The sequence below is a fragment of the Semicossyphus pulcher genome, unplaced genomic scaffold (genome assembly GCF_022749685.1).
Source record: "Semicossyphus pulcher isolate SPU_LCO1_2020_fin unplaced genomic scaffold, fSemPul1.0.p SCAF_16, whole genome shotgun sequence".
NCBI lineage: Eukaryota > Metazoa > Chordata > Actinopteri > Labriformes > Labridae > Semicossyphus > Semicossyphus pulcher.
Window position 1 is genome coordinate 5,232,600 of NW_027211670.1, and position 20,486 is coordinate 5,253,085.

General features: G+C 39.8%; 2 protein-coding genes across 2 annotated transcripts; one reads left to right on the forward strand and one right to left on the reverse strand.

The window, feature by feature from the left end:
- Positions 1 to 7,317: 7,317 nt before the first annotated feature.
- LOC138594005 (serum amyloid P-component-like) lies at positions 7,318 to 9,074 on the reverse strand. The gene is made up of 2 exons (XM_069665096.1): positions 9,017 to 9,074; positions 7,318 to 7,946 (listed from the first exon to the last, which is right to left on the reverse strand). Exons 1-2 carry the CDS (start codon positions 9,072 to 9,074, stop codon positions 7,318 to 7,320), a joined length of 687 nt encoding a protein of 228 aa, XP_069521197.1.
- A 1,665-nt stretch (positions 9,075 to 10,739) lies between these two features.
- naglu (N-acetylglucosaminidase, alpha) lies at positions 10,740 to 18,681 on the forward strand. The gene is made up of 6 exons (XM_069665109.1): positions 10,740 to 11,152; positions 14,041 to 14,188; positions 15,108 to 15,254; positions 15,374 to 15,459; positions 16,993 to 17,249; positions 17,469 to 18,681. The coding sequence occupies exons 1-6, from the start codon at positions 10,740 to 10,742 to the stop codon at positions 18,671 to 18,673; spliced, it is 2,256 nt and encodes a 751-aa protein (XP_069521210.1). The 3' UTR covers positions 18,674 to 18,681.
- Positions 18,682 to 20,486: the final 1,805 nt, after the last annotated feature.

Below are 20,486 nucleotides of genomic sequence, written 5' to 3' on the forward strand. Positions count from 1 at the left end.
TTCTCGAAACTCTGTTTGGAGCAAAAGTGGTGAACGACAATGGCCATAATGCAATTCTGGAACCTGTCCGCTATCATCTGACATGGATTTTCCTTTTTATTGATCTTTACAACCAGTTATCTGCATATGAAAGAAGATAGAAATATGATTGTGATAGTTGTGGCTCAAGCCCAACACCATACTCGCGTCTCAAGTTTGTAGTTGCACTTTAAAGCTCCTGTGAGGAACTTTTGGTTTGTGTTGATTTTGGCGCCCCCTGTGGACAAAGTTGTACCTCTTATCTCTTTGCTGATTTTGTCCTGTACATGCTTAAATGGTCAGATGTATGACTCACTTAAAATTTTCGCCCTGGAAAATGTAAACAAAGACATCTACCCCCCGCCAGCAGTTTCAGGCATTAAAAATAACTGTATAGAAATAATCAATCATGTCGCTGACGGTCTGGTTTGCTTTTTTAGCTCATATAGAGTAATCAGAATTAAATTCAGTGTGTTTAATATCCAGCGACAAACTCCTCACAGGAGCTTTAATGATGATCAGTTGAAGAGGAATGTGAAGCTTAAGGCAACTGGACTTTAAAGTTAAAGTTGCCTTTTATATTAGGCTTTAAATTACCATGACTTGGATGACTGAGAACCTTCACAGACAATTGAAGAGGGGGTTTTAGCTCAGGTATCCTTTATTAGTAATCCAGATATCTGCCGACTCTAAGCTTAGAAATAGATTTTGGTGTCAAAACAGTCAAATAAATAAGTTCCCAACAAGGAAAGTGCAAATAAATTCCCCCAAAAATGTTTATTTAAGAATCTGTGTTGTTTCCGCATTACAACTTAAAGCTCATGAGCCACCAAAGCTGGAAGAAAACCCCTCAATTGGGACCATTTAAGGAGCTTGTCAGTGCAAACAATAGCCGATTGGTTCCAAGATTGTAAAATTCCGTTGCTTACCTTTTCTAAGAATGATGAACATTCAGCAGTATTATACTGAGCTTCTGTGAATCACCATATTTTTAACACAGCAGTCTGGTTCAAATGAACTGTGTGTTAAACTCTGAGCCCGTTGTAAGTCACAGCCAAGCTAGTCACATGCTGAGAGACACAGCAGCAGCCATGGGGATTTTTCTTTGTTTTACCATGTTAAAGAAAACAGATCAGCTGCTTTACCAGGAAAGTCATTATAAGAGCCTTAAGCTACTGCTCAAACTCAACCAAGTAAGGCTTCAGCAGTAAAACCCCTGAGTGTGTTCAACTGAACCAGGCTGTTTTACTGCTGAAGAGTTCTGTCAGAGACACATTTGTTGAATTTCTTAATGTTACGCAGCAAGTACTGTAATATAAAATCAGCGTCTGCTATTGTTTGGTGCTTATTGTATTATTTGTGTTCCATATTGTTTTACAGCCATTCCCTGTTATACGCCGTCCTACAGCAACATGTCCAAATGGTCTTTGGTGCTATCATTTGGTCTCATGAAGTTCATAACTGCTTTTCTTTGTCACATTGAGTTAAAATACAGATATTAAAGTGGTAATCTCGAAGATCTCAGTTTTGCTCTCTTTAGCGGCACCTGTGGCGATAAACAGTAATTGCGTGAGCACACTTCCCAGATATCCAGACAGTGTTGCATGTGTGACGGCGCCGATTGGCTCCACTTGTAACTCTTGATTTTCCTGGCTGAGCGTCGAGTTTGTTTCTTTTTCTCACTTAGATTCTCACTTATTTTTGAAGTTGTATCTGTAGTCATCCATCTTTTCTTTGTTTGTTCAGCCATAGCAGATTTTTTTCATCCATCAGATTAGGCTTTAATGTGATAAGCCATACATTTAGATTTTAAATGGCAAAGTTATTGTCATTATAACTTACTTGTTACTGTGCCTGAATTTACTAAATACAGTCAGTGGATGCTCGGTGCCTTGGAAGATATTTGTCTGACATTTTATACATTTGTTGAGGTGGGTTTGCATATAGAGAGAAATCCCTGACAGTTGGTGTAATCAGGTAACTGGCCTTTGTTTACGTTTAAGTATATAGAAAGTACAGATCAATGTTAAGCCCCTTCCCATTGGTCAAAAAACCCCCACTTTTTTGCTTTACATTTGGCATTCACACCCGGGTCTAATGCCTCTGCAGTAGACCCGGGTTATTATCGCCATGGCGCCCATCGACATTGATGGAAACACAACACCTGGGTCGAAACGCTAATCTCCGCTATCATCAATAGACTGAATTCAAAATAAATTCAAAATAAATTCAAAATAAATGAAAATGAATAATAAAAATAGACTGAATGAGTAATAGATACAATAAAGACCTAACTACATTACATCTTCACTGGCCTCCATGCTGCTTACCAAAAACTACAATGTAAGTGCTAATTTTATTTTTTTAATAATTTTGGTGGGAAAGGGGTGTTACTTTGTTTAAAGGGGGGGTACTCAAGTGAATTGGCATTTAACTTTCATAACATCCAAAGACCCAAAGGAGACAGTCTAAAAGAAGAAAGAGCAGTAGATATATCTTGATAAATATCTTGACCTAAATTTCAAGTTAAGACCTTGCTTCAAAAACGCTGGAACCTTCAGTTCCCATAATGCAACTCAGTAGCATTTCCCTCAAACTCCACACCTCATGCCTCCATACGTAGTCTTTAGATATAATTTACTCAAGTCTCCAAGAGTTTACTCAAGAGTTGAGAGAGTTGTCAATTACCATGGGAAAGGATATCTAGTTTTGGAACAATTTACTATGCATAAGAAGTGGTAATGGCTACCTTGATGTAACCCATTGGTTGTCGCCATGTTTTTTTTGATCCAGAAGTTGGATGAGTGGGTGGTGCTGGAAAGGAGCCAGGGGTTATCAACTGTGGAGTTCTAGCATTAGCTTGGGTATTCATGGTGACTGTGGCATTATCTGGGATGCTAAACTGGTTTTAAACAAAAAGTACTGACCAAAAACAGCAATGGTTCTAACTTGTCAATCTCTGCTTTATTGTCTCAATTCTCTAAATAGGACTGTACTTTAAAAACTGTATTAAGAAGAAGAGCTGAAACTACAGCTTGAGATGAGGAAAATGTTTACTAAGTAATTAAATCACGTATAAGTATTTTTCCTGCCCTTCTATACAAGTGGACATATTTTTTTCAACCAGTGTAGATACCACATGCTGGCCTTTAGAAAGGATACAAGTTTAAGGCACTTGCACGTTGGCTTCACGTGTCTGACCTGGAGGTTATGTCCACTTCTTTTAGACTATATTTGGATCTAGCAGCAGTTTTCACAGGACTGCAATCTCACTGTATATCATCAGTCACTAATCGTGATTTAACAGAGGAACTTAAAGTGACCATCCTCTTATGCACTAGGACTTCATTTCTAACCAAACACAAATGTGTTTCTAATTTTCAACAGTTTTTATGAAATATTTTAACTCAATGCTGAGCAGTCAAACCGAAATGGTCGACCTGGTTAGCACCAAACTTCACCTTTTAACTTCAGTATCCAGTGTTTCTTTGTGGCAGTTACTGTGATTGATAATAACATGTTCATCAAGAATCTCATGTAACAGTAATTGTTGTCAGAATTAGTGCTTTGTATGTCTTATCTTTCAAGCTAGGCTTTGTTACCTGTCATTCTTCATACTTTACAATGCTTCGATCAGTCACAATTTTTTGTAGAAAAATTATTCATTTCTTAGTGCTTCTGAAACTGCTAATTATTGTGTCGAATCTGCACCTTCATGACGTTCATTCATGGCCAGGCTGAGTCCAGCTCCATTTTATCTTAAAGTTCTTCAGTAACTGTTTCTTTTCTCTGGACCTTCTGAATATACAGAGGCTCTGCAGATCTGTCCGTGCCTTGTGGAACATTAGAAGCCATATTTTTACCTGTTTTTGGGTCTAAATGAATAATGGGTAAAAACATTTTGGAATTGCTCCAATAGATAGTTCAGCTGGCAGCCGCAAAACAGGCTGTATTGCCTATGGCAAGCACTATATTGTGATAATACAAGGGGACCATATGCACTAAATATAAGTGCCTCCTCTAAAAGTGGTTGTTTTTTAAAATGACAGGCTCAGATTGTTCTATTTAGCGTCTGATGACATTACAGAAACGTCCCTGCAGAGAGACATTTTTGTTACAGTACTCTCTTCAAAGCCACCAGACTCCATTAACAAAAACAGTGATTTTACTTTGCAGAACAGCAGAGTTGCTAATCAGCCAATGCATCTGTTTTATGCTATTATTATGTGTTGCACCAATCTCTGATCCCATCGGCTGTAGTCTTGTTCTGTCAGGTCTGCCCTCAAGGAGAAAAGAAAACTACTTTTAAAATGCTCATTTGTTGAACGAAGGTCAGGTCAATCTGATGCATTCTGGGAAGTTGTGAAGTCTAAATGCTGAACAGCTTTTGTGATACAGCGTCAAAGGAATTAATAGCTTCTTTCCCACTGGTCAAAAATCCCACTAACACCCGGCTTTTTTGCTTGGTGGGAAAGGCTACAATCGGCATTCAGACCCGGGTCAAATGACTCTGCAGTAGATCCGATTGGCATTGATGTGAACATAAAACCTGTGTCGACACGCTAATCTCCGCCCCCTTTCCACCGCGATGCTACGCTCGGTCGGTAACTTCTGCGACTCCTTGTCATGTCAGCAACAAATTCCGCACGTCTCCGTCCAAGCAGCACTCGAACATCATTCCAAATTGGTCGGCGCCAAGTTTGTTAAATAGACTGAATGAGTAATAGACACAATAAAGACCTAACCACCGTAACATCTTCACTGTTTAATAACACTGTTTCGGGCGCATTTGTGACGTCAGACGGTGACACAGCAGAAAAACCGACAGAAAAAAAATCCACGTCCCTGCCTACAGATTGTGCATTTCTATGTAGAATCTGTAAATAGAGATTATGTGTTGCACAAATATTGTGTTGGATCCAAACCAATTAAAACAGTGAAGTCACTGGGCGCAGTTTAGCTGAATGAATGATTTGGACCTTAAAAATATCTCTGTTGAGATACTTTCAGTAATGGAACTGTTAGAAAACCACTCTGAGCCTGTCTGTGACAAAATCCAGCACTTTCAGAGGATGTACTCTGATCGGGTGCATCTGCCCTAAACGTTACTTTGCAGCCATTACAGCCCATCCCGTGGCTGCTTGCTAAGCAATCTACTGGAGCAATTCAGAAACTTTTTGTACCTATTAGTCATTAAGCCCAGGCCCAGGTTTAAAAAATACAGGATAATCTAAAGCCATTGTCATTACGACTGCACTACCACCAGCCTAACCAAGGACTGTCTAATCCCTTTTAGGAAACACAACTCACCAAGTTAACACATTTAACCTCAGGAAACTAATTCTTACACAATTATGAGTCCGAATCAACCAAATGATACCTGACGCCTCTTGTGTAGATGGGATTCTCTGTTTAACACAAACTTTTTGATGCTTTGATGAACAAGCACTTTGATGCTCACACCAGCAGTTATTTGATGTTCTTGCTTAAGCAGTACTTCTCCTGTTTGTCTTTGAATCAGCTTAATGTGTGTTTGTTTTAAGTGCCGTTCAGTTTTCTCGCTCGCTGCTCCTCCATTGTGTACAGTCTGTAGCTTGTTTTAAAACTTTTTATTTACTTCCATATTGTGCGAATGTTTGCTGGAAATCTTATTCTGGGATAGGAGACTTGAAAATAAACGATTTTCTAATTAATCATATTCCACTGTGGTTTATTGTCCCTGATATACATTTTTTTTTTATTGCATTACACAGCTGGCCCCACCTTGCACAAATAACTTGCACGTGTTACTTGCTTGCAACGATATACCAATTGAGCCATGCAATGCAAAGAGTCTCTGTACAGTCTCCCTGTCTGATGAAGTACTTGTAAAACCTGTGCTGCCTCAATGATCTGTTTTATCTCTTGCACTCTTTTTTTATGTTTATAAAGAAAATGCAGATCCATGACTGCTTCTTGAACGTTTTAAATTTGCAGATAACATGGCAATGATGGATTTAAGGTTTAATGTTTTGTTCTCAGTTAAAGGTATAATCTCCAACGTTTTCATTTAAATAAATGTCTGTTAAGTCACTATCGCCACATGAGGGAACACAATGGTGACTGAGTCTATGGCCCACTGATGAAAGCCTTTGCATTTGCAGTATATAGTATTAAAACAGACTGGGTGTCTGTGGCTACATTTGTGGAAAAAATCACAATTGGCGCCCAGTTAGTGACGCGTTTTCCATCAGCCAGCAGTGGTTGGTCTGCCAGAGAGGGTAGGCGGAGCTAAACGGCTGCTTTTCTGGTCTCTGCAAGTGTTGCGAGTAAACAGTAATCTACTATGGCTGAACATACAAAGAAAAATGGATGACTACAGATACAACTTCAAAAATAAGTGAAAATCCAAAGAAACAAATTTGACGCTCAGATGCAAGGAAGAATCAAGAGTTACAAATGGAGCCAGCTGTGGACGTCACACATGCAACACTGTCTGGATATCTGGGAAGTGTGCTGCCGTAATTACCGTTTATCACCATAGGTGCCGCCTGAGATCTTTGAGATTACAGGTTGTTATTTACAACTTTTTTGTATTTTACTAAATTTTGCTTGTTTTATTTTATGTGTGAGGTCTCTCACCTTTTTGAAATCTGTTAAGATTTCAAAAATCTTTTAGTGTCGGCCAGATCAATCAATCTCTAAGACAACTTCTGTGAGGATAGCTGAAATAATGCTGATTACAATAGAAAAAGAGTAAGAAAGTGACATGCTCAATCTCCTTCCATGCAGAGTCTCTGGCTTTAACACTGGTTGTCTGGTACTCTCAATATGATAACAAAGATTCCCAAGAATGAATATGCTCGTGTTTGCCAACAAATGTGACTCCCTAAATAGAACACTAACACTAAATTTGTGTTTGTGTACAGATTAAACAACACGAGGATCGGTGAACTTTAGAATTGTTGGTGAGTGTATTTTTGAACTTTGGATGAAGCCAGGCTAGCTGACTCCCCCTGCTTACAGTATTTATGCTAAGCTAAGCTAACAAGATCCTGAATGGAGCTCAGTAACTAAAACAAGAAATTGATATCAATGTTCTCATCTCAGTCTCAGAGAGAAAGTAAATAAGTGTATTTCCCTTACTGATGTTTAGTCATGAACTTGATAAAAACATTTTTGCAATGACAAGAAAAGCCCCTGAAACTGTTCAATTTCACTGGTCAAGTTACTGACTGACATTATTTTGTGAAACAAGTGTTTAAGCAGATTTTCTCCACTTAGACCTGAGCTGGTCTGGTATTGCGTCCTTGAAGATGGTTAGAAGCACGACAATTTATCAAAGTCACTCTGCTCCACGTACACTAGCCCGTCAGTTGAGTACTGCAGGTTTCTCCAGTTGATAAGGTTTCCAGGGGTGAAGGTGCTACCATCCATAAAGAACCTAATTTCACACAGAGAGATGGAGCTGTTCCAGAGGTGCATATCTGTGATGTCTCCTACAAAGGACTGAGTCTTGTCAAAGCCTCCACCATAAGTATCTTGTTCTTGACCCAAAATTATGCTGGGAACACCGCTGAGAGAGACTTTGGCCCCCAGAATGTGCCTAGTACTACGATTTCCATTGACCCACAGTGTCGTCAAGCCATCGCTGGAGTCCCACGTCCAGCAGACAGAGTTCCACTCTTGGGTGAAATATGACAGCCCGCTGATATCAAGCGCTGGCCCATTGATGTGCAGCCGGTACATACCAGCAGAGGGCATGGTGAGCAGGAAGGCGTTGGGCTCAGACGGGACAGCCAGGGAAAACAGAGACTGTTCTCGGGTAAGCGAGGAGAAAAACCTCATGCACATAGTTAAAGCTGTGAGGGGCTGCTCAGCATTGGCAATGACCTTAACAGAAGCAGTTCCGCTTTCCACTGGGAAAGTAAAAACTTTCTCTGAAAAATCTGGAAGTAAAAGCAAGAGATGACACACATGAGGATGGATGCAATACTTTTTCTATACATATATACAATCTTAATGGGTAACTTTAAGCATAATTCCTGGACTTTTAAACCTGTGCCCAATCTAAACATATTTGGGGTCTAAATGACAAATGAGTACCAAAAGTTTTGGTAATTCTTTAGCCAACAGCTCTGACAGGGCTGTAATGGCTTAAATGCAATCCTTGGCAATAACACCCAATTATTTTTCTTTTATTGTTTTTCAATTGTTTTCAAGTAATGTAAAACATTCCTACAGACGTAGAGCAGAAACAACTGCTACATTGCTCTCTTGAAAGCTACCAGACTCCATTTACAAAAACAGTATTTTTTTTACCTTGGAGAACACAGACGGTGGTTGTCTGCTGTTGCCTCCATTGGTTACGTTTTCTGTCTTAGCCCAAACCAAAATCTAATTGAGCCTCTTTGAGAAACTCAAGATTAAAAGTCTTTTTATCAAGGTACCTCATTGCTTTACTTTAGTGCGTAAACCAGGGAAACTGCAACTTTCTTTTTTGTTTTTTTATTGCAAGTTAATTACTTTCTATTTTTTAATTCATTCTTAAATTCAGAGAATATTCAAGTTTTTTTTTCTCTTAAATTTGTGACTATTAACTCGTAATGTTACAACTTTAAGATCTCAGATAATATTTGAGTTCTTACACATAAATGTGAACTGCATTACCTTTTTCCCCCATGAATTTCTGATTTTTTGGTTGTAAATTTACAACTTTAGAATCTCAGTCAATCAGAATCTCTGAGTTTTTTCTCATCAATTTATAACTTCATAACATCTGAAAAAATGTATTACTGTTGCAGTGATGTATTGAATAGCATGGGTGACCCAGTAAAGTTTTTAATCACACAAAACTTACAAAAAAGAAAACTTACATACATCTACATTATTTATGAAACACTTAATATTGAAGATCAAGAACTACAAAGGCTTGTAGGGATATTTGTGGTGTCTAACACAGAAAGCAGACTTCTATTTGGCAGTTCAGTCCTACTCTGTCCTTTGATGACGGTCTCACCTTGTGGTGCAGCATGACCAGCGCAGAGCGAGGCCAGTAAAATCAGCAGCTGTTTCATCTTCCTTGAGCTGGGTCGTTGGATGGTTCCTGAAACTCTAAAATGGGATGTCACCTGATACTCTCTTGAATATTTATGGAGATTTAAAGAGAGGTGGAACAAGCTGTAACCAATAGAATAAAGCTAATTCCTCATGACTCATTTCCACTATTGATTTGCTAGATCAATATATATAAGGGTCAAAGTTCACTGGCAAGTGCTGGCATGTACGTATATAATTTAATGGAGCTAGGACGGCTAATGACAACATATCATTTTGTGACTGTAGGTCACATTTTCAAAATTATTTTAGTGTGGCAACTACTGTGAGGATAGATGATATAATGCTGATTACAATAGAAATAGAGTAAGGAAGTGACATGGTGAATGTCCTTATCCCCTAAATAGAACACTAACACAAAATTTGTGTTTGTGTACAGATTAAACAACACGAGGATCGGTGAACTTTAGAGTTGTTGGTGAGTGTATTTTTGAACTTTGGATGAAGCCAGGCTAGCTGACTCCCCCTGCTTACAGTATTTATGCTAAGCTAAGCTAACAAGATCCTGACTGGAGCTCAGTAACTAAAACAAGAAATTGATATCAATGTTCTCATCTCAGTCTCAGAGAGAAAGTGAATTTCTCTTACTAATGTTTAGTCATGAACTTGATAAAAAACATTTTTGCAATGACAAGAAAAGACCCTGAAACTGTTCAATTTCACTGGTCAAGTTACTGACTGACTTTATTTTGTGAAACAAGTGTTTAAGCAGATTTTCTCCACTTAGACCTGAGCTGGTCTGGTATTGCGTCTTAGTATTGTTTATTATAATATATTAAATTACAATGTCTTTTGTCTGCAAATAATATTGCAGTTAACAGCAATTTCCCTTCTAAATGCTAGTCGGGGAAGAAGGTAGCCAGTGCTGTATAATAAATTGAATTCCAGTACATCATATTCAATCATTTGTATGTCATGTCACGATATACAATCTCAGTAAAGACCTTTAATTTGGTTGGTTGGCTGTTTGGTTGCTCAGGTCCCCTTGTACCCTGTGAACTTACCACTGTTATGGTGACATTTGATGTGTGTGTGTGTTTTTTAGCTTATTGAGCAACACATTAATGCACTATTGAGCTATTATTATTATTATTATTATTATTAGCAGTAGTATTTTTTTTTACCACACTTGAAATAGGGCCTATCGGTAGAACCTCTACAGTAACATGTTTTGTCAGTTCCTGACTTTTACCCCACTGTACACAATGTCTGTCACCTGTATTAGTCACTGGAACAAAACTAGGTTCAACAGTTTACAAGAAAATCTGTGAACCATTTCTCTTAAATGTGCGTTGAACTTTGTTTAAGCAGTGATCCAGAGAGGTATAATTGCTGGTAAATTGCTTTTTATTATGAGAGCATATGACAGCTTGTACCTGAACTCAGACCACTACTTTAACCTTTCCAGCATGTGATAGAATGATCACATGACATACAACTGGGTTTTATGGAAATTGCTTCCTCTGATTGGCTGTGAGTTTTGCTCGAGACTCCAGCTCTCTCTCTGATTGGACCGCAGCGGTTCAGTGAACTAGCGCTTCCTGGTTATCTGCAAATGGACAATTACAGTTGTTTTTAAACCTGCGCTGCGGTGGGAAACTGGCCTCATTTGACTCGGGATTAAAATGTCACCCAGGCGCGGCTGTAGTCTGGTTCTGCTCGTCGGGCTGTGTCTTGTTGTGAGCGCCTACTGTAAGTTTCCTACTCTAGACCACATCAAACCGAAAGCCAGCAACAAGGTACAGGGGAGAGCTGTGGTGGAGCTGCTAAAGCGCCTTCTGGGGAACAGATCCACGGAGTTCATAGTGTCAGTCAACAGGAGTCTTTCCAACGACAGCCTGGATGTGTGTGAGCTCAGGTCCACTAAAAACAACAAGATAGTGGCCACAGGCAGCTCTGGAGTGGCCGTGGCATCTGGCATTTACAACTATCTCAAATATTTCTGCAACTGCCATGTTTCCTGGTCCGGTGACCAGCTGGACCTTCCCCGTCCCCTGCCAAAACTCACCGGCGTTCTGCGTATAAACACCCAGCACAGGTCAGTGACACACCGGGTTCTCACTGGCAGAGTTAACCTCGGGTTAGAGACCTAGCAGCATCTCCTTTTCTTTTCGGCGTACATCAAGTAAAGCTTCTTCCCCTGCTAAATACATAAACTATATGTTTGTATTTCAATTATATGTAACCCTGCCATTAATTCTTAGTTACTTTTCAGGTCAGGATTTGTTGATCATTCAACTACGCAGCATATTGGTATATGTATTTTAAAACAGGTATCATCTCTTGGACCTGATATAATAACAGTTATGCTTCACTAATGAGTGATACAAAAGTACACTCATAATTTACTTGGCTATTCTTACATTGTGGCATTGCTACTGAAACTTAAGTCAAATATCTTAAAACGTTTGGAACATTTTAGAAAAGTTGTTGTATTTTGGGAGAGGTTTAGGTAAATACTAATAAAATGATTCTTTACACAAACTATAAAGTCATAACCAGACTATTTCTTTTAATTCACTTAAAACTTGAAACTAAAGATCAATACATTTTCTGCCACATTAGTAAAAATGCTGTAAAAAAGCAAAGGCAAATGAAGACTATAAGTCCTGTTGTATTATTCAATTTATTAAAATATATTCAACAAGGAAAAGCCTCATTGAGATTAAAAATCTCTTTGTGTCCTGGCCAAGACCACATTTTAACAAAGTTTCAGACTTACAACACATAACAATTACAAAAAACAAGTCAGCATATTCTGTCTCTCATAGTGGAAAGTCATTAATCAAAGCATCTACAACCTGATGCATCTTCCTCCAACACCTTCAATCTACTAAAGATTTAAAGAGATCAGCTCCCCCAGACCGAAATCCTACTGAAGCACATTCCAAGCAGCAGGAGCAGCGTACCTGAAACACCATTTCAGGATGCACTTTGGTGACAGATAGCAAGATTAAGCCTTGCAAGTTTGAGAGTGAAGACTGTAGCTTCCAGCGTTTTTCAGATGAATAAAATTACATAAGTCAGGGGGAAGCAAGTAAAGAATTGCCTTTAACAATAAGGACATGCCAGTGATTTAATCTATGGTGGCCTATGTGAAAGCTCTGTGGAATAATCTGACAGTGCAAATTTGTGTACATCAGCAAAACAACTTTGGAACTCTTCTTTTCCCACCAAATCTGTTTCACACTGCTGTACACTGGATGTGTGCCAGCTCCTCTCAGTGGCAGCCACAGAACTTCACCAGATAGAGTTTGTTTGTCCCATTAAAATTACTCTACATACATGAGAGTCAGAGATGTGCTGAGATAGTTTGTGTATTTTATAAGCAGCCAGAAACATTAGTTTCCATGTTGCCTAGCAAATAAGACAAAAAGCATTTTTGTGACAATACAAACGAACTTTACAAAAGTGGATGGTATGACATGTCTATGTTTGACATTCTATGATGGCAGTGTTTTGTGGACATGCAACCCCAGCCCCCTCCACTGCAACATAGCGCAGCCAAACCCATGGGTGCATGACAAATGGAGCGTTGTCACACATTATTTTTCATTGTTTACTCGGAGCACTATGGACACTTGTAACGCGGCCTGGGCCTTTAAAGGACCCTTCTTTTCAATTATCTGTTGTGCATTAGACCCGCATCGGCTCACTTCAGTTATGTCATGTGCACAGTGGCTAGATTGAAAAAGCCATGGTAAGCATAGCACAGTTTAGTTTCCCATGGCTATAACTCTTAGCCAGAGGCTTTTATAGCAGTACTATATGACGAGAGCTTCACTGGAAATTTTTGTTAAATTGCCGATATTTCATAACTTTGATAACTGGTTAAAACCTAAGTAGTATTTGCTTTGTTAATACAAGAAAACAAACAACAAAAGTAAGGAAAAAGTAGTAACTAAACTTTGTAAAGTTTGTGACTTTGTTCTTATTTGATGATCAAAGTCAAACTTGATCTGGGCAATCTGTAACCAAGACCAATACCTATAAAGATTAACAAGGGGATAAGATCACAGATTACAGAAATGGAAGCTGATATGATGTATTTTTTAAATGGATGAAAGTAGACCTTTTCAGTCTGTATTGCACATTTTCTTTGATTCGATATGACCATCCAAGTGTACTCAGAAGGAAATGAATTGATGAAGTTATTTGTTTAAGAAAGCAGCCTTCTGTTTATCCGGGCGTAGGTTGTGGTGGCAGCAGGTTAAACAAGTTATCCAATATGTCCCTCTCACCAGCTACCTTTCTAGCTACTCCTGGGGGATTCCAAGGCATTCCCAGTCCAAATAGGATATAAAATCCCCCCCAGCTAACTCTAGGTCTACTTTGGGCTCTCCTTCCAGTTTTCTGTGCTCAGGAAAAAACGGATGCACCAAGAATGCCTCTTTATCAGATGCCCGATCACCTCGACTGTCTTCTTTCAATGCAAAGGAGCGGCTGGATGTCAGAGCTCCCTACCCTTTCTCAAAGGCTGAGCCCAGCAAAGGAAAGTCGATTTGGCATCTTGTATCTTGTCTCATTCTTTTGGTCACAAACTTTGGTTCGTGACCTTAGGTTAGATTTTGAATGTTGATTGCCCGTTAAATTGAAAGCTTTGCCTTCTGGGTCAGCTCCCACTTCAACACAATGGGAGAGTACTACGTCTGCATTACTGCTGATGCTGCACAAACCCGTCTACTGATCTCTGGATCCATTGTACCCTCACTTGTGAACATGACCCCAAGATACTTGAACTAATTTTCTTGGGGTAATAACCCATCCACAATCCACTGTTTCCCAGCAGAGAACCTTTGCCTCAGACTTGAAAGTGCTGACTCTCATCCCAACTGCTTCAAACTCAGCTACAAACCGCCCCAGGTAGAGCTCTTTGCAGTGTTATCTCTTTTTGATCTTTATATATATCTGTGTGTTTATATCTAGATTCCGGTATTACCAGAACGTCTGCACGTTTAGCTATTCCTCTGTGTGGTGGGATTGGCCAAGATGGGAGAGAGAGATCGACTGGATGGCACTCAATGGAATCAATCTTCCTCTGGCTTTTACTGGCCAAGAAGCCCTGTGGCAAGAGGTAAGAACACACTGGACATTTTTCTGTAACAATTGTAACAATAAATACTTCTATGCTTCTAAAATGACCATCTATGGCAAAACATGATTTATCTTATTAGGAGTAAAGTTGAAAAGTTACATATTTAAGTTTTGTTGTAAGTTAAATACTTGCATTAATCCCAGAGCAATAATATAAAATAGAAGCAGAAGAGATACCAAGGGAAAGACGGACACTAAGGCCTGTTTCACTAAAGGATTGCCGCTAAACCAGTGCAAATGAGACAAAAAGACAGCATGTAATTCAAAGAGCACACGCAAAGGGCTAAATGCACCCCATAGTGTGCTACAGAGCAAACAGTACTGTTAGTGCATATTTAAATCAGCCCTTTTGCATTCATACAAACATACTTTCTATGCAAATGAGCCTTGTTGCAAAAAACGTTTAATTCACAAAAACCAGTGCTAACAGCAACGCGCAGTTTTTTTTTTCCCCCACCATTATTATTATTATTATTATTATTACAATCAGAAAGATTAATCAGTCCAGGGCTGTCCAAGGCTCAACCCTGGAAAACATGTGCACACTTTTACAGAGACGGTCTGGAGCCGTTATGTAGGTCGTTATGTAAATCTGGACAAGCAACTGTGTGTTTCCTCAAGGACAAAGCTGCGTTACAGACAGTAAAACTAGTCGAGTTTCAACTTCAAAATAAGAGTTCCCTTCTCCTCTCGCTGCTCATCATCTATATGTGGATAGAGCTCTGTGCAGCGGAGAGTGGAGGACGCATTCTTAGTTAATTCCCGCCACAGGTCTTTAAGAGAAGACAAGGAAGAGAAACATTTTACTTCTCTACTCTGACATTTGAATCTCGTTACACACCTTGATATGTGCATCATCATGTCAACATCAACTCATTTACTTGTTGCATACCTTTTAGGTTTACCGAGCTCTTGGGTTGAACCAGTCGGAGATTGAGGAGTTCTTCTCTGGCCCGGCATTTCTTGCCTGGAACCGTATGGGAAACATGTTCAAGTTTGGTGGGCCTCTGCCACAGTCCTGGCATGTGAACCAGCTCTTACTACAAGTAATGAAACCTCCACGCTTGTCAACACAGTTCATTTCCACTGTGCCATTTTTTGCTTTGGTAGAATCAAACTGTGAGACAGAGTATAAACACACTAAGTTTCCTCTTTTTTTGTGCAGTTTAAAATCCTGGAGCGCATGAGATCGTTTGGCATGATTCCTGTCCTGCCAGCCTTCTCTGGGAATATTCCTAAAGGAATCCTCAGGTGAACGTTTTTAAATTATACTGCTCTATTTACAATTACAACACAATCTGTAGAATATGTATCATGTGTTAATTAAAACTCACCTGGAAGAAAACATTGATGTTTTTAGTCTTAATTAGAACGTGGTGTTGTGGTGCACTTCACCCTCTTATGGCTGAGTTGTGTATTTCAACAACAAACATACTTGAAAAAAGGAAACTTGGCAAAACCTTTTTTCACCTATGAAGTCATAATCACAGGATAGACATTTTTAAATATCAGATCATCGTAAACTAAACCATGGCTGAAGGCATTCTTTGTTGGTGTTGTCCTTCCATTTGCCCTGATGACCCATTTGACTGGAACGCATTTCTAGCTACTAAAGAATTCATATGCTGATAATGACACAACTTCACACTAATGTCTAATTTAATAAAAAAATGAATTTATCAGAATCAGGGTTTATTGCCAAGTAGGTTAACACATACAGTGAATTTGTTTTGGTGATTTTGGTGCAGAACAATTAACAATAAGTAAAAGACTAGAATAGAATAAGTAAATAAAAAAATATATATATAAAAAGCAATACGTATAATACAAAATATGTGCAACAGGTGTAATTAACTGTACAGATGTGCAGGATATTGGTGAGTGCAAAAAGCTTACAGTATAAAGTTAAAGTTAAAAATGGTGCGGCGTACAGACGATATAAGAGTCCAGTGTGCGTTCTTGAAATGTTGAGTGACTGAGGGGCTGGATGAGAGTCCATGTTATGTTATGACATTTATGACAAAGGTCAGTATTTCCAAATCAAATCAAACCAACTTTATTTATTTAGCACTTTACAAACAACACAGTTGATCCAAAGTGCTTTACAGCATACAGACAGAGGGAAATTTTGATCTTGCTGCATTTTGGATTAGTTGGAGACAGACTTAACAAGGCTGGGTGATACCAAATAGTACGAGTTGCAGTAATCAAGGTGGGATTTAAAGCCATTAGTTCCGTCCCATTCTACTGAGCATGATACATCAGCAGCACCTGGAGTGATGACAATTTTGCACAAACATCCATTTGGGCTTAAGGATGAACTGATGAGATTTTGGTGATCAAAGACACGTCAGTCTCATTGTTGTGAAAGTGATATTTTAACTTGTGGGTCTAAATTAGATCTCTTTTTGTTTTTGTAAATGTCTGAGAGAACCACCATGTTCACGTTAAAACTAGCGGACGATCTCTCCTTGCTCTTTCGATAACCAACCTTTTCCACCTGTTTTTCCAGATAAAAAAATTAACAAACTAAGAGATTATCTCGGCCAAAACTCTTTCTCAACTGTTCCTCAAAGTCATATGCACATGAGAGAAATCAATTTAGATCACACTTTGAAATTGATTTGACATTTTTTTTATCTTTAACATGTCAGAAATGTTCATGCACGCGCATACCTGGAAATATCAGATTCATTTAGGTAACTGAGAAGATATGGCTTGTGACACTAGAGTAACTGTTGCACACAGAACTTTTAAGTCACTGAAGTGTTTCTTATATTTCAGGTTGTATCCAGAAGCCAATGTAACCAGACTGGGGCCTTGGGCTCATTTCAACTGCAGCTTCTCGTGCTCCTATATTCTTGACCCTCGGGACCCACTTTTCCTCCAGATAGGTTCCCTCTATCTGTCCCAGGTGGTGAAGCAGTTTGGTACAGATCACATCTACAACACAGACACCTTCAATGAGATGACCCCACCTTCGTCTGACCTCGCCTACCTGTCTGCAGTCAGTCGCTCCGTCTTTGCCTCAATGACGGCAGGTCAGTGTCTGGGTGTCTAACATACTGTTTAAAGTCTTACAGTGCCTGTTTGAACGCTGTTATTCTGGGCAACAAGTACACTAATTGCCCTAGTTAAATTCCCCTTGGATGACCTGTTGTCCAACTCTCTTACACAGACAGCCCCCCTCCCCTTCTCCCTTTCATTTTCAAAACCGTCACCTTCTTGTCCCTCATCCAGATCTCATTTTTTCTCCTCAGTCGATCCTCAGGCAATTTGGCTGATGCAAGGCTGGCTGTTCTTCAGTGATGCAGTGTTTTGGAAGCCAGCCCGGATTCAGGCCCTATTACACGGGGTGCCCCTCGGAAGAATGATCGTGCTGGACCTGTTTGCAGAGACCGAGCCAATTTTCTCTTACACCGAGTCTTTCTATGGGCAGCCCTTCATCTGGTGCATGCTGCAAAACTTTGGGGGCAACAGTGGGTTCTTTGGCACAGTGGAGAGTGTCAATTCAGGACCCTTCAAAGCCTTACATTTCCCAAACTCCACTCTGGTGGGCATTGGCATGACACCCGAGGGCATTGAACAGAATCCTGTGATGTACGAGTTGATGAGTGAGCTGGCTTGGCGCAAGGAGCCGGTGAACTTGTCCAATTGGGTGTCGCTGTATGCAGTACGCCGCTACGGCAGCTCACAAGGTAACTTGAGTGCTGCGTGGAGGCTCCTGTTTTCCAGTGTCTACAACTGCACAGTGCCACATTACCGAAACCACAACCATAGCCCACTGGTACGCCGGCCTTCCTTTCGCATGAATACTGACATTTGGTATGACCCTGCTGACTTGTACAAAGCCTGGAAAATGATTATCGAGGCAGCCCCATCTCTAATCTCAAAGGAGACCTTTCGGTATGATCTTGTGGATGTGACCAGACAGGTACTACAAGTCCTGACAACATCCTATTACAAGGATATCGCAGATGCCTTCCACAACCAGAAGCTGCCAGAGCTGCTGACTGCAGGCGGTGTGCTGGTCTATGATCTCTTACCTGAGCTCAATCGTTTACTGAGCAGTGACCGCAACTTCCTGTTGGGAACATGGCTGGACCGGGCTCGCTCCTTAGCCATAGATGACAAGGAAGCCCAGCTCTATGACATGAATGCCAGAAACCAGCTCACACTATGGGGACCCAGTGGTGAGATACTGGATTACGCAAGCAAAGAATGGGGAGGCCTCATGGAGGACTACTATGCCCAGAGATGGGGGTTGTTTGTTCACACCCTGGTAGAGTGCTTGGACAGCGGACAACCATTCAAGCAGGACGCCTTCAACCAGGCAGTTTTCCAAGTTGAAAAGGGATTCATTTACAACAGCCGGAAATACCCAACCAAGCCTCAGGGAGATACGTACGAGATCGCACACAGGATCTTTCTCAAGTACTATCCACAGGCCTTAAAGAGACTATAGTGAGTGGAGACCACACTTTGTAAAAACTGATCTCAAGTCACAGCAAGAAGAATGTCTTCCTCCACCTTTTTTCCTCCGGCTTTCCACGGCTATTCCAAAACATTTTGATGTAGAAGATCTTACTGCCTGAGTTTACAGGAATAATCTGTTTTGCACTTGTAGTGAAGTCAGTAAAGGATAGTAGGATGTTGTAGGGAAAAAAAGTTTCATCATACATTCACACTGACCAAATATACAGTCATTTCATATAATATAGGAGAAGGAAAGAAAAGGTACTGAGCTGATATCTGGATGTGGTTAGCTTATCTTAGCGTAGCTTAGCTTAGCTTAGCGTAAAAGACAGGAATGGGGACAGCAAGTTCTGGCGAATTTAGAAACATTGCAAAAGCTGTTATTTTTTAAATAATGTATATCTTGTGTGAAATCTGTGCAGGGAAAGTAAAAATAACAATTAAGGGAAAGTGTTGGTGCTATTTCTAAACAAACAATATTTCAATCCACTTAGCACAAGAAGAAACACATTGGTTAACTTTGGCATTTTGGACATTGTTATGTTGTTCTTCCTTTAGCCAGAAGTTATCATATTTAGACAAGAGGGTGGAGCTGGAGTGAAGCGGGGAGTTAGCAACCATTAACTCATTAGTTAACACTAGGCACTTGCTTGGTTAGCAAGTTGCATCTGTAATTCATCGTATCTGATATTTATTGGGATGCTAATTTAGGCAAGCAAAGAAATTTGCTTGCTGAAGAAAATGAACAGCTGTCTTTTAATACAACCAAACACAAAAATATATCTCCCCTTTTGTTTGTTAGGCTGCAGAATTGAACACTGAGCAATGCAGGAGTAACAACAGCGAATTCTATAATCTTTACAAACTGAGTAAAGACCCTTCAGTGTTCATTCATAAAGTTCTCTGGCAGACCAACCACTGCTGGCTGATGGAAAGCGCGTCACTAACTTGGCACCGCTTGTGATTTTTTTCCGCCAAAGTTGCCACAGACACCCAGTCTGTGATACTGCAAATGCAAAGGCTTTCATCAGTGGACCATAGGCTCAATCACCATTGTGTTACCTCATTCGGCGACAGATTGTGACTTAACAGATATTCATTTAAATGAAAATCTTTCGAGATTATATCTTTACACTCACTAGCTGACTTTAATCCTTAATCTGCTTTAACAATATAGTTATAAGCAACAGTTACCTGACTCGAAACACAAAGGAACTAGTTGCTAGAATTGCTTTAATTTCTGACTGACAGCTGGCATGAACAGAAAACTGATAATTGTGCCTCTTCTAGGTTAAACATAAGACTCATGTCGGCTAATATAGGAGTTTGGTGTGGCCTCATCTAGTTCAACTGAGTTCTGAGTCCTTTTAATTTACAACAACATTTGGCTGTATTGAAGATGACTTAAAACTAGCCAGAGTAACTAGAAAAGACTAAATATAAGCTCAGGTTTAGAAACTATGTTACCAACATGGCAACCTCACTGTGCCACCGCAAGTAGAAACAGCTAGTTCATCAGTGAGCTTTACATGTGCTGTAGGTTGATTTTTAAAAAAATGTTTGATGCCGCAAGTCATGCTGTTTCCCCTGCCTCCAGTCTATGCTAAGCTAGGCTAACCACATCCTGGTTTCAAACATGAGATTGATATCAATCTAAATATCTTACTCTGATACAGAGTGAAAAATGTTCAGACATGATAAACATTTCTTTGACATTACATTATCACTGCACAAGTCAACCTGCTGTTAGGTGTATCAGTCTGAAGTGAATGTGAGTATTGTGTCTTACTCTGGGCAGAATG